We start from the raw sequence: 15,306 nt of genomic DNA, 5'->3' as shown, positions 1-15,306 counted from the left end.
GATAGAAAAATTAATGTGTCCTCATGGGAAAAGATTTGGTAAACTTCCTCAGGAAACTCAACAGCTAAAAGGAAGCAAGTATAGATGTTTACTCAGAGGTTAAGATTTGATAAACTCCCGTTCGGAAACTCAATTGCTTAAACAAAGTAAGACCGGTATATAAAACATTCTCAATAATATTTTTAAAAGCATTCATAGAAATGATGAAATTACTCATGAACAAAATATGAATAGCAGTGGATATTATACCTATGTGGCTCTGTTCTTTTCAATTTTGTATGCTTGCTCTAGTATATTTGCTTCTACCGTGTCAAATTATTATGCCTATCAAAAAAGGGTATAAAAGAGTAACAGACAGGTCTAAAATTCATGTCAACTATCACATCAGTGTGTACTAAAATGTTGGAATAATTGCATCAGAATTTATCTCATTACATTTAACATGTACATGTTCTGGAATAGCTTATGTGTTATGTTTTCAGATTTTATGAAGTGTGTAGCCACAGAAGAGGCCCCAGTGATAGTATTTGTATCTAAGATGTTTCCGGTAGAAAGAACTGATTTGCCACAGAATAAACAGAGGTTCAAAATTTAAATTCTACCCTTTAATTTCATGTATAAATAGAATAGATTAAGGTTTTTATAGAGCAAAGTTCATTTTAATGTATAGCAACTGTATATTCAGCTATAAACAAAATAAGTTGAAAATTTGTTTGTAAATTTGTTAACACATGTAATGGTTCTGTTGTAGTATGAATAAACAAGTTTATATAGGAAACAAAATATTTTTATATTTTTTTATAGACATGGATATAAAAAGTAAAAAAAAATGGATCTGAATATAAATAGTTAACACATGTCTGGTAACACTTTTAAGCAACTATTTATATTTACATACTATTTTCCCTACAAGATAATGGGAAATTCTGAAAAATTGATTTATTGAGTTAAAACAACTTCAGAATATAAAGACAATTTAAGGTACTTTCTAAGAAATTAATTTTTCATTGAAAGTAAGTATTCTGTTTTTTTTAATTATAAAACTGATATCAAAAGTACAAATAATGGACTTTTTAAATTAAAATTTGAAATTATAATATCAGAGATGTCTAAAGTAAAATCTTTTTTTTATGAAAGACCTCTTACAGATGAAGACATTCAAAAAAGAAGAGAACAGGCAAGACTAAGACATGCAGAGAGAATGGCTACAACATCTGATAATAGAACGACAACACCATCAGATAGTGTAGAAAAGATAGAACAACCTACTGTGTCAAGGAACATAGAAGAAGAGGATATATCTGGTAATTATACATCGTCATGTGAATGGGAATTGATTGATTGACTGATGGCTGTTTAATGTTAAGCTGTAAATATTACATGTTTGTAAGGACAAAAAACAGGAGAATGTGAAATGAAGATATTCTGCCTTGTAATGGAACGACATGCTGAGTTCAATACACCTTATCGCCATTTATTCCAATCTGGATAAGTTCTGAAATTACACAACTTTTTCATCCAGTTGAACCTGTCTGGGGCCCAGTTTTAACAATGTATTTTGCATAAAACTTTTCAAAGAGACATTTTTTAACCATCGTAAACACTTTAAACAAGGCATTATTATGATTTTAATTTGTGTTTTAAAAAAGTTGGTCATATTCAATCAAATTTTCAAAATGTTCACATTCTAAACTTTTTCCTCCCTCAGCTCGTTACTGATGACCTTTGTTTTTGCGACACTTGACCCAAACAGGAAGTTGTCTAAGTGACGTTTTTTTTCCAGATTGGACTATTAAAACAGGGATAAGGTGTATTTTTAAAGTGCTAGATCCAAGATAACAATCAGCAGGAAGACATGTCACACATTATTCTGAAACAGCTAACCAGTTTGTTCTTATTCCTAAATACTATTAAACAGCAACCAAAATTAACATGAATTCATTTAAACATGAACTTAAATTTACTAATTGTTACTTTTTTATCTGCTGTTATTTTCACAAATGGATTATCTCCCTTCTCTCTCTAAATAAAACATGAAAATTAATATGCTGTCAAAATAATATAAATACACATGTATTAAAGTTTATTTTTTGTATCACATGTGCTTCCAACTGTACTCATTTTTTGTTTTTCTGTAGAACAGCAGTTACAATTAAATGAAACTCATCTGTTACATAGTGCATGATCATACTTGCCAGACATGACTGGAACTTGATAGTTCATGCTGATGAAGGTCATAAAGTAATCAGTCAGGATAATACTTTATATTTGCTTTGAAAAGTTTCATTAAAACCATTTTCCAAATTCTTATAAAATGGTCTCTTTTAGCATGTATTTAATACTCTAAACGAGGATTTAATATGCAAATTGGTTGAAATTTTGTTTTTATTCTATTTTTAAGATAAAGAATCTCCTGTTGGTTCTGACACAGAACCTGAACCAGACCAAACATTTATAGCTTTTGCCAGAGTAATGAGTGGTGTTGTAAAGAGAGGTCAGAAGTTGTATGTCCTAGGACCTAAACATGATCCAGAATTAGCTTTAAAAGAGGTATGTTGTATTAACAGACTACTGTAAATTCAGAAATTATTGTGTGCATTTATTATTGCGAATTTTGAAGAAAGGACAAAAATGTGAGATTTATTATAATGATTTCAGGACAATCTGCATATATCAGAATGCGAGTTCCAATTATTGCGATTATCACCCAGTCGCATTTTTCGCAAAAATGAAAACCTTACAATAAATTCTGAATTAACAGTATTGAGGATTCATGGCTATACATGATTTTTACCATTTCATAAGATAATTGGTTGCTACTTAACCAAAGGTAAATAAAAATGCTTCGAAATGGTAGGAATGGGAAAAAATATTCAGCTACAAAGTCATACAGTATTTTACTATTAAAAAGGAGAACTGAGAAAAAAAATACTGTTCTAATTAGAGACCCATAAATATATATAAATTTCAATATTTAAAAAAAAAATCAAAGATTTCTAGTTATGAATTTATTTCAGACAAACATACTACAATGACAAACCAACCATATGTATGACTCTTTTGTCTGTGTGCATTTAAACAAGAAGGGAAAATCTTTACCAATCAGATTAAAATTTAGTCCATAAAGATTTAAATCAACTACAGATTTCCTAATTCTGTACTGAGCAAATTTAAATTGAAGAGAAGTAATGATTTGGGCTTAGGGTGGTTAATATGTGCTAACAGAGCTAATACAGAACACTAATTACAACAACATGTATTATCTGATTTCTTTTCCCTCTAATTTGTTAGTTGATTTATACTTTCCCTGACAAGTTAATTATATCATTATGATCAATGTGTCATATAGTTAATCATTAGACTATTCAATTATGATGTTAACTTTTCTTGCTTTCTTTTAATTTTGTTATGGTGATCTCAATGCAATATTTTCCAATCATGACAATTAAATTTTGAATGTATATGAATTTAAGGGTCTTTAGTGGACAGAAATTGTAACACACTTGATTTGATGGTAGAATCTATATATGAGCTGCATCGAATAGAAATTAACCTTATGCAAGTGCACGTATATATGTACATGTATAAAACTTTGATTGATTTTGGAACATTCAAATACGAAATAATAGATGAATTTTGGTCTGTATGTAGGTTCTTATATCGACTCAATTTTCAAATAGTTACAGACTTTGCAAAGAGATGTTTTCAACCCAAAATTTAGTTAACAGATGTATCCATATATCATATATTGTAATGATGATGGCATATAATATGTAGTTTTGGTTTGTCAGGAAGCTTCAGGACACCAGATAGATGATACCTTATCTATAAAAGATTTGAGTAGTGACAGACATATAACAGTAGCCACAGTTAGAGATGTTTACCTTTTCATGGGAAGAGAACTAGAACTCATGGATAGTATTCCTGCAGGGAATGTACTTGGTATAATTCTAGTTTTTATTCACACAAGTTAAAAATTTAGAATTTAAAAATTTACATTATTATACCCCCGCTTAAAAAAAGTGGGGTATATTGTTTTACCTCTGTCTGTCTGTCCGTCCATCCATCCTTCGGTCCGTCTGTCAGTCCATCCGTCAGTCTGTCCGTCCGTCCCATGAATATTTTTTCGTCACATCTTTCTCCTGAACTACATAACAAGGATTTCTGAAATTTGGTTTCAGGGTTTATATAAGTCAGCTATACTGTGTGATACGTTTTTAGATTCATCACTCAACAACTTCCTGTTTACTGAACACTTACATCATTTTACACATGACATCCAAGTTGAAAATTTTCGTCACATTTTTCTCAGGAACTACATCGCAAGGATTTCTGAAATTTAGTTTCAGGGTTTATATAAGTCAGCTATACCGTGTGATGCATTTTTAGATTCATCACTCAACAACTTCCTATTTACCGTCAAGAATTTGGGTGGGGGTATCATCAGTGAGCAGTAGCTGGCAGTTTCACTTGTTTGAACTTTTTTCAAAAAAAATTCTGAGTCTCAGATTGAACAATCAAATAAAATTGAGAATGGAAATGGGGAATGTGTCAAAGAGACAACAACCCGACCATAGAATGCATGTTTCAGATGAGAAATAAAGACATCTTTTGTTTTATTGGTTGAGTTGCTTGTCTCATTGATGTATAAAGGCCCTCGGTGGTCAATTTATCTAATTGGTAATCTACAGTAATCACTAGCCTGTTAGCTTTGAGGTTGTGAGTTTGAACCATGCTCTTGGTAAGGTGTGTTCGACATTAATATTAATTGACAAGAATTGCCCATTTTTCTGTGGAAGGTTGGTGGTTCTCTCCTAGAACTCTGGATTCCTCAACCAGTATAAACCAACCCAATGATATAGCAAAGGGCGCTGAAAGTGGCATTAAACAGCAAAAAACAAACACTCATTGATATATATCCCACCTTTAATTAATTAAACAGGATTTAATCTGTATAAGTTTCTCAATCACTGGTGTGCATTATTTTTAATCCACTGTTGCCTATCCCTGATGGTTGAGAACCTAAGTTTTTACAGAAAAAAAATGAAAAATATAAAGCTTTGTGGATGCTATTTGATAGTAAGAATATAAACCAATTATTTGTATCTGACATAAAAACTATGTGGAAGAAAGTATGCAGAAGTTTTGAAGTCAGATGTGATTGTGAGTCAGATTTAGAAATATGAAAGAATATTTTCATGAAATACCCATTATGATGACGGTTATTGCAAATTAAATGTATATATGTTTAAAATTAATATTTCAGGTATAGGTGGATTAGAGGACCATATCTTAAAGTCTGGTACAGTATCCAGCACTGTAGCCTGCCCTGCCTTTACAGACTTGTACTTTGATGCTTCACCAATTGTAAGAGTGGCTTTAGAGCCAAAACATGCTGGTAATTATGTAATTCAGAAAAAGAAAGAAGATTATGAAAAAACTTATAGAGCCTATATAACATTGTTCCATGCAATTTTTAGAGACAAAAAACTAGAGACCTACTGCTATTTTCCTGACTTGGTACATCACTTTTCTGTAGAAAAAGTAGTAGTTAAGTCTGTTTTATTGCACAATATCATTCACTTATCATAAAAGATATTTGACAATTGAAGTTATGAAGTTATAGATTCAAGTCTTACACACATCAAGTTTTGATCCAAGGGATGTATTGTGACTCTGTTTATTTGCAGAAGTTTCAAGCAGATAGTCAAATACTGTTATGGTCTCCCCAATCAATTAAACAAACCATAAAGGTAAAAAACATAGCATTTTATCCCAACAAACAACAATTAAAACTGTTGATGAATATATGTAGGGGAAGCATACTCAATTTTCTTTCCTGGGTCTTCATTACTTGAGGGTATGTAATAAGTACTTTTTATACAAATTTAAAAAATCAATGAGAACGAAGGTGTAAGTCTGAAAGGTACATCATTGAAGCTAATAACTATTTTGTTGAAATAACAGGAAAAAGATTTTTTAATATTACATGCATATCATAAATGTTCATATAATTACAGTTGATATGAAGAAACTTGTACAAGGATTAAAATTATTAAACCAGGCTGATCCTTGCGTCCAAGTCATGGTACAAGAAACTGGAGAACATGTGATTGTCACAGCTGGAGAGGTCCATCTACAAAGATGTGTAGATGACCTGAAAGAGCGGTAAGTATATCAGTATACCAGTGATTGTCAAAGCTGAAGAGTTAATCAATGGAAATGTGTAGCTTACTTAAATGGGACAAGTCTTTATGTTTTTTCAATGTTTCAAATTTTGGATATCAATCACACAAACTATATCTTTTTTCCCACATAAAGAAAAGCCTTGTCCAATTATAAAAATATACAAAAATATATCATTTTCTAAAGGTATGCCAAGATAGAGTTGAATGTATCAGAAGCTATCGTACCATTCCGAGAAACAATCATAATTCCTCCAAAGATTGACATGGTGAATGAAGTTATACAGGATACCAATGTTGTTATTAAGACTAGCAGGATGAAGGAATTTGAAGATGATGAAGAGGTGTGTTTTTTGTCTACAATATTAAACAGGAAAGATACATATATGTCACAATTTTTTACACTAGAATTATATCGAAATTTCTTTTCATGTTTAATAGTTTATTACTACCAAATAAATAAATAAAGAAAAATAGCTGTTAAGGAAAACTACAATTTAATGAAAGTTACTGAAGTAAAAATTGTGAAATCTAGAGAATATGTTTTCTTTACAAAAATGTTCTTTTACAAAAAATAAACTGTTATGGAGCTACAAATATAAAAAAGTATGTAGACAAATTATGAACATATTGGAGAAATAAAAACAGTTCACAAGTAGATACAAGTATGCCGAGCTTGAAATAAATGTTTACAAGTAGAATCTAGTTATTGGTCATCAATAATAACCAACCATTTCCAAAGCATGCTAAGTGCATGCTATAGTGGAGGGGGTAAAATTATCGACAATTTTCTTGCACACATTTCTTAAATTTGATTTTTCCTCCTATAATTATATTTGTATTCTATTGAAAATGGTTAAAAGAGGGTGAGGTGTTGAAAAATGTAAGTTTTGCAACTTTTGCATGCATTAGAATGGTTGACAATTATGAATAGCCATTAAGGAATCTCCTTTTGATCTTTTTAGGTTATAAAGCCAGGACTTATTCAGACTTACACAACTAATAAGAAATGTTGTGTTGTAATCAGAGCTCAGCCTCTTCCTGATGATATTACCAAACTATTAGAAGATAGCATGGACCTACTGAAAATGTTAGATCATCTAAACAAAACATCAGACATTGTCAGTTTAAATCTATCAATACAGGAAGGAATCAAAGATTTTAAATCTAAACTTGGCAAAATTTTTGATGAATCTGGAAAATTTTGGAGAGGTGCTATTGACCAGATATGGGCTTTTGGTCCAAGGAGGGTTGGACCAAATTTGTTATTAAATAGAATTCCAGAATACATTAGACAGACTGTGTGGACATGTTTAGATAATGAGTCTGAAGGAAATGGTGAATTGTGGGACCTTGACAATAGTTTTGTTAGTGGATTTCAAATAGCAACATTGTCTGGACCTCTTTGTGAGGAACCAATGAGAGGAGTTTGTTTTGTTATTGAAAAATGGGAAATGATGAATGAGACAGAAAAATCTAAAGATATTGTAGAAAAAGAAAGTCATATACAAAATGAAAGTAGATCTGAATGTTCTAAAACTTCTGTAAATGATTGTGATATAGATAATATACAAAAGTTAACATCTAAGATAGATTTGGGAAATAAATGTAACAGTGATAATGAAGCATCTTGTTATAAAATAAAAGATTCTGTAGCTAGAGAGAAAACAGAGACTTATGGTCAATTCTCAGGACAGTTAATATCGTGTATCAAAGACGGCTGCCGTAAAGCATTCCAAACCCAGTCTCAAAGATTAGTGGTGGCAATGTACAAATGTAATATACAGGCTACAGCTGAGGTTTTAGGTAGGTTATGGTAATAATTAATAAAGTTCTTTGTTTGACAGTGTTCCTTTGGGTTTTTTTTCTAAAAAGAATGGAAGAGGTTTCAATTGACAAATAGTAGAGTCTATACTAGTAGTTATTTTAACCTCTTTTTACTTGACAAGCAAAAATTTTTTATGAGATGGGAAGATAATTGCAGTCTTATATATAATGGTATAGGTTGATTAACAACTTACCCCCATGCATTTTCTTGGGTTTTCAATTCCAATCCTATTTAGTGTAGTAATTTATATTTCTTATAATTAGTTAGGATGATTGTCAAATCTGTGTAATTCCCTTTATGAAATAAAATAATGAATATTGAGTGATGTCAGAGACAAAATCTCAGGAATCAAACATGAAAGTTAAATTAATGTAGGATCCTTTTCTTCAAATTTGAAATAAATAGGTTCTTTTATCATGTTTATATGCCTGTCAAAGATTTTAACTGATTTTGAAATTAAACCATAGCAAGAAACAACACTACATGTATTTCATGGTAAAATTAATCTTGTTTATAGTATTGCAGTTACATCAACACTTCCGACATGATGTTATTTAATATTTATTAATTGTACAGGTAAGCTATTTGCTGTTCTGGGTAAAAGAAATGGACGAGTTATTGAAGACGAAATGAGGGAAGGGTCACAAATATTTAACATTATTGCTGCACTACCTGTTGTAGAGAGTTTTGGATTTGCTGATGATATTAGAAAGAAAACAAGTGGGTTAGCTAGCCCACAGCTAATGTTTAGTCACTGGGAGGTATGTATGATCTATGATGGAAGTGGGTTCACTAGTCCACAGCTGGTATTGAGTCATTGGTAGGATCAAATAAAAGTGGGTTCACTAGTCCACAGCTGGTGGGGCGTCAGTGGCTGGGTGGTCTAAGTAGTTTATCTATGGTATCACTAGCCTTTTAACACTGAGGTTGTGAGTTCAAACCCTGCAGGAGGTATCACTAGCCTTTTAACACTGAGGTTGTGAGTTCAAACCCTGCAGGAGGCATTTTTGTTTGACTCTGAACTTAATTGACTAGGATGGCAGTTTTCCTGGTGAAGGTCAGTGGTTCTCTGTGTTTGTCAATGATTTGAAGTTTTTCAATATGTTGAATGAACTTAAAAGCTGTGTCACTTTTTTCTCCACTATAAGTGAACAGAATGAACTCATGGCAAATTTGGAGCCTAAACAAAGTTGAATAACCTTCAGTTTGAGAGTTTTCATTTGTATGATGTCATATTTTGATCGATAATGCACCACGAGCATTCATGGAATTTTGCTGAATTTTATTTTATCACAAGTTTGTACATTTTTCCAAGCTCTAATGCATTAATTCTTTTTATTATACTTCATGTCAAAATGCCAGATTTTGATTGGTTAATACGAGGGAGACAATTACTCTATCCCAAGGGCCATGGCAAATACTCTATTACCCTTCAGGGAGACGCTTGAGCTGCTCAAGTGTGCGCTTTAATAAATACGGATGATTGTTATGTACAAGACGACATAGTATATTACTTTGAATTTTAAATTTTATAGACGATAATAACAGAACATTCAGTATAATAAATTAAATAACACATAGCTGAAAGGGTGATAGAGCAGATTGTTACCCCTCGAAAAGACATTGTCAACCTTGGATTCTCCTCAGTTGACAATGTTTTCTCAGGGTAGCAATCTGCTCTATCACCCTCTCAGCTATGTGTTATTTACATATTGTTATGCATTAGAATAAGAACAACAGTTCTGTAGCTTTTTTTTAGTCCCCTACTAACGAAGTCGAAGGGGACTTTAGGTTTGCACTCTGTCTGTCTGTCTATCTGTCCATCCGTCAGTCCGGGAAATCAGTTTTCCACACTTTTTTTCTTCGTGCTTGAAGATATTGATTTGATATTGGGTGTATTGTTTTATTATGACAAGTTACAGATCAAGTTCTAATTTTGTTCCGGTCTGATGATTTTGTCCAGAGTTATGGTCCTTGGACTTAGAAAATTCACTCAAATAATCAGTTTTCCGCACTTTTTTTCGTCATGCTTGAAGGTATTGATTTGATAATTGATATATAGTTTTATCATGACAAGTTACAGATCAAGTTCGAATTTTGTTCCAGTCTGATGATTATGTGCAGAGTTATGGTCCTTGGACTTAGAAAATTCACTGAAATAATCAGTTTTCAACACTTCTTTTCGTCATGCTTGAAGATATTGACTTGATATTTGTTATATGACATTCTTTGCTTAAAGCTTGCTATTTATGGATTCAGTGAGCCTGCAGTAGGTTTTTTCAGGTCATACCTAAGTAATAGAACACAGCAAGTAAACATTAGCAATGTTAATTCTAATAAAAAAGATGTGAAATTTGGTGTCCCCCAAGGATCTTTACTAGGTCCTCTATTATTTGTCTTATTTATAAATGACCTTCCCCTTTGCATTAAAAATTGTAAAACAGCCTTGTATGCAGATGATACTACTCTTCATAAATCCGGGAAAAACATAGAAAAATTTACATGATGATGTACAAGAAGATTTATGCAGAGTTGAAGAATGGTGCAAAATGAATAATATGTTCATCAATACTTAAAAAAACAAAATGATTGGTTACTGGAATAAGTCAGAAGTTATCAACTCAATCTTTTCAACCAAATTTACAAATAAATTCAGAAATACTACAAAATTCATCATGTGAAAAATTATTAGGTGTTAAAATTGACAGCACACTTAGCTGGACAAATCAAATTGATCAAATTTGTGCTAGCATTTCATCAATAATATACCTTCTTTCTAAACTAAAGAAATTTTTAGATATTAATGCCAGGAAAGCATATTATAATGTGTATATTCTGCCGCTCATCGATTACTGCTGTATTGTTTGGGGAGAATGTAAAAATGAAGGGATAATAAGAATATTAAAACTTCAGAAAAGAGCAGCAAGATTAATTCTTGATGCAGACCCTTTATCCCCATCAACACCCTTATTTAAAGAACTTGGATGGATGACAGTAGAAAATAGAATCAAATACCACAAATATTTACTGCTATATAAATGTATGTGGAAAGAAGCACCACAGTACCTACTTCAAAAGTTTCAACTTATATCTGTTAATAATCCTTATGCTTTAAGGGGTGTTACTAAAGGTAATTTGATAGTTCCTAAGCCAAAAACTGTAATGTTTAAAAAATCTTTTGCTTATTCTGGATCAGTTTTATGGAACGGACTACCATATGAAATGCGTAAAGTGCAAAACACTTTTTGTTTCAAACAAATTATAAAACGATACCTGAGGCAGTCCCAATATTCAGTCTTGAAATGATTGCAACTATTACTTTTTTAGAATGTATGATTTTGATTTGTATATAATATCTATTTACTACATGCACTCTGTAACTGTTTTATATGTTCTAATGGTACATGTACACTGAACTATCATGACTATACGATTGTGAACTGACTATGTGTTAATTTGTTGTATGTTTGCTTTTTTCTCTTATTATTATTTTTTTACTTGTATTGTATATGAGGGCCTCAGGGAAGATTAGTAATTGTAACTAACTGTGTTTACCCTCTTTAAATAAAGAATTTATTATTATTATTATTATTATTATTATTATTATTATATAGTTACACCATGACAAGTTATAGATCAAGTTATCATTTTGTTCCTATACAATGAATTTTTAACTGGTAGGGGACTATGTATTGCCATGCAATACTCTCAGAATGCTTGTTTAATTTCAATTTTAACACATAGTGTTTGTACATGGGTCATGATACATGTGGATTTATGTGGAAGGTAAATTGTAACAGCCATTTATATGTACATTTGATGAGAATTTTATCACGCTTTTGTTTACAAAGAGAAAGGAGCACGTCATATAAGAATCGAGTACAAACCAGGGTATGATCTTATCTCACTAACATGTTATTTTCTGCTAGTTGTTAAACAGCTATCAAGTAATCAATCAATCTATTACAGGTAGTAGATATTGATCCATTCTGGGTACCTACAACAGAGGAGGAATATCTTCATTATGGAGAGAAAGCAGACTCAGAAAACAGAGCACATCACTACATGAATGCTGTACGAAAAAGGAAAGGACTAAAACTGGATAAGAAAATCGTTGAACATGCTGAGAAACAGCGGACATTAACTAAGATGAAGTGAACCTTATGTCCTCACACAAAAACTTTTGATCAGGCTATGACACAGGATTGGAATGCTGTACGCTAACTGAAAGACTTTACATATGCAGAAAACAGAGGGCTCGTTTTTTAATTGATCTCACTTATTACAAACAATTTGATATTTAGATTTTAAAATTCATGTACTAAATTTTTATTTTCTAACTTATTAAAATTTTATGAACTACAATTCTTTTAAGATTTAGTTTATTATACCATTGGAAAAACTTCTGATCATAGAGGTTTTCTGTTTACAGTTTATTATCTGGTAGATGTCCGACCTTTTACTGACAAATCCTTGTTATATGTTTGAATGCAATCACAGGTTTCAATGGTTGTCTTAAATAAAATTGCCAGTGACAAATATTTTTGGCCAGGTTTTTGGGATTGCCTTATACAATAAGCTAGAGGTTTCTTAATTGAGAATTCATATGAACCCTATCAGAAGGACGTGTACAGCTTACAATTATTCCAATTACCAATTATAACTGACCTTTTGCTGTTAATATTTGAGAAACAAACATAATAATGAAAACTTAACATTGACCCATAAAAAGTTAAAATTAGATTAAGGTCAGATGAACCCTGCCGCACAGACATGAACACCTTACAATCATTCCATATGCAAAATATAGTTGACCCTCTGCATATAAATATGAGTTTAAACACCAAAATGTAACATTGATCACTGATCCATGAAATGAGTTCAAGATGAGGTGAACCCTGTCTGGCGGAATAGTATATACCTTGTAATGATTCTATATACCAAATAAAGTTGGCCAATGCTCATAATAAAAGGCTTGATTAAACAAAAGTGCACACTGAAATTTCATTTTTCATCTTTTTTTCTCACCTGCGATAAAAGTCGCATAATGCCAGACATAGGGATCACAATATGGCAGTGGTGGTGTAAACTATTTGTATAAAGCTTTATATTTCAGAAGCAAGAAGACCTGGATGCTTAATACCTTGTATGCAGATACCTTATGTTACGAAGTTTACGTTTTTCATATGTCCATGGTCCTTGACCTCATTTTTATACGACCGTAAAAATTTTGCGGTCGTATATTAGTATCACGTCGTCATCGTCGACGTCCGAAGACACATTGGTTTCCGGACAATAACTTTTGTTTAAGTGTATGGATTTCTATGAAATTTTACCATAAGGTTAATGACCACAAAAGGAAGGTTGGGATTGATTATGGGTGTTATGGTACCAACAGTTAAGGAATTAATGGCCAAAAAGGGGCCAAAAATAAGCATTTTTGTAACTTCCAGACATAACTTGTGTGTTAGTGTATGGATCTCTCTGACATTGTACCACAAGGTTCCATATCACAAAGGGAAAAGCTGGGATTGATTTTGGGGTAACTGCCTCAAAATTTTAGGAATTAGGGGCAAAAAAAGGGGCAAAAAACAAGCATTTTTCTAGTTTCATGACAATAACTTGTGTGTTAGTGTATGGATCTTTATGATATTGTACTACAAGGTTCCATATCACAAAGGAAAAGCTGGAATTGAGTTTGGGGGTAATTGCCCAAAACGTTTAGGAATAAGGGGCCAAAAAGGGGCCAAAAATAAGCATTTTTCTAGTTTCCAGTCAATAACTTGTGTTCAAGTGTATGGATCTCTCTGAAATTGTACTGCAAGGTACCATACCACAAAGGGAAGGCTGGGATTGATTTTGGGGGTAATTGCCTCAACATTTTAGGAATTAGTGGCCAAAAAGGGGCAAAAAACAAGCATTTTTCTAGTTTCGGGACAATAACTTGTGTGTAAGTGTATGGATCTTTATGAAATTGTACTACAAGGTTCCATATCTCAAAGGGAAAGCTGGGTTTGAGTTTGGGGGTAATTGCTCTAAACGTTTAGCAATTTGAGGCCAAAAAGGGTAAAAAAAACAAGCATTTTTCTAGTTTCCAGACAATAACTTGTGTTCAAGTGTATGGATCTCTCTGAAATTGTACTGCAAGGTACCATACCACAAAGGGAAGGCTGGGATTGATTTTGGGGGTGATGAATCATAAGGGGGTTCAAAAAATTGGGGGGGATTTTTTTTCCCTTTTTTTTTTCTTTAAAACTTTCCATTTTAAATTGGTTATTTTCGATATACAACAATGTATATATAAAAGCAAATAATAATGATATGGTTTGAATAGGTAAATTAAAATTTTTTAAGTTCTAAGACCACATTCATTCTGTGTCAGAAACCTATGCTGTGTCAAATATTTAATCACAATCCAAATTCAGTGCTGTATCAAGCTTGAATGATGTGTCCATACTTGCCCCAACTGTTCAGGGTTTGACATCTGCGGTCGTATCCAGCTGCGCCCAGCGGAGCATTTTATTAGAAGTTACTTTTAAATGCTGATGAAGAAATTTTATTTTTAGATATTACTATTAAAAGTTGCTGATGAAAGTTTTTATACGACCGCAAAAAATTCGTCGTCGTCCGAAGACACATTGGTTTTCACACAATAACTTAAGTCTCTATGAAATTTTACCATAAGGTTCAATACCACAAAAGGAAGATTGGGATTGATTTTGGGGGTTATGGTACCAACAGTTAAGGAATTAGGGGCCAAAAATAAGCATTTTTGTCGAGCTGTCGACTTTTGTCGAAAAAGCGAGACATAGCGATCCTACATTCCGTCGGCGTCGTCGTTGGCTGTGTCCTCGAATATTCACTCTGTGGTTAAAGTTTTTGAAATTTTAATAACTTTCTCAAACTATCCTGGATTTCTACCAAACTTGGACAGAAGCTTGTTTATGACCTTAAGATAGTATTCAGAAGTAAATTTTGTAAAAAAAAAATTCCTGTTTTTCCTTATTTTACTTATAAATTGACTTATTTTTCTGCCAGGTAACATTACATTCACTCTGTGGTTAAAGTTTTTGAAATTTTGATAACTTTCTCAAACCATCCGAGATTTTTACCAAACTTGGACAGAAGTTTGTTTATGATCATAAGATAGTATCCAGAAGTAAATTTTTTTAAAAATCCTGTTTTTCTGTATATTACTTATAAATGGACTTAGTTTTTCTGCCAGGAAACATTACATTCACTCTGTGGTTAAAGTTTTTAAAATTTTAATAACTTTCTTAAACTATCCTTGAT

At 32.1% G+C, this 15,306-nt stretch overlaps 1 protein-coding gene across 3 annotated transcripts in view; it reads left to right on the top strand.

Moving 5' to 3' along the window:
• LOC127734372 (elongation factor-like GTPase 1) overlaps positions 1–12,378 on the top strand; it is a 47,307-nt gene extending 34,929 nt beyond the window's left edge. For 2 of the 3 annotated variants that reach the window (XM_052244208.1, XM_052244207.1), the window contains exons 15-24: positions 483–582; positions 1,138–1,304; positions 2,402–2,550; positions 3,792–3,942; positions 5,267–5,398; positions 6,021–6,168; positions 6,373–6,529; positions 7,151–7,991; positions 8,590–8,774; positions 11,983–12,378. In XM_052244208.1, coding sequence (XP_052100168.1) covers positions 483–582; positions 1,138–1,304; positions 2,402–2,550; positions 3,792–3,942; positions 5,267–5,398; positions 6,021–6,168; positions 6,373–6,529; positions 7,151–7,991; positions 8,590–8,774; positions 11,983–12,171 — 2,219 coding nt within the window. In that variant the 3' untranslated portion in view covers positions 12,172–12,378. Of the gene's footprint in view, positions 1–482; positions 583–1,137; positions 1,305–2,401; positions 2,555–3,791; positions 3,943–5,266; positions 5,399–6,020; positions 6,169–6,372; positions 6,530–7,150; positions 7,992–8,589; positions 8,775–11,982 lie in introns of all 3 variants that reach the window. The other variant, XM_052244206.1, reaches the window with a different exon arrangement.
• The last annotated feature ends 2,928 nt before the right edge of the window (positions 12,379–15,306 follow it).

Source organism: Mytilus californianus, unplaced genomic scaffold, assembly GCF_021869535.1.
Source record: "Mytilus californianus isolate M0D057914Y unplaced genomic scaffold, xbMytCali1.0.p SCAF_3, whole genome shotgun sequence".
Classification (NCBI taxonomy): Eukaryota; Metazoa; Mollusca; class Bivalvia; order Mytilida; family Mytilidae; genus Mytilus; species Mytilus californianus.
Note: the sequence above shows the minus strand (reverse complement) of the source record. Positions and strands in the feature narration are given on the sequence as shown.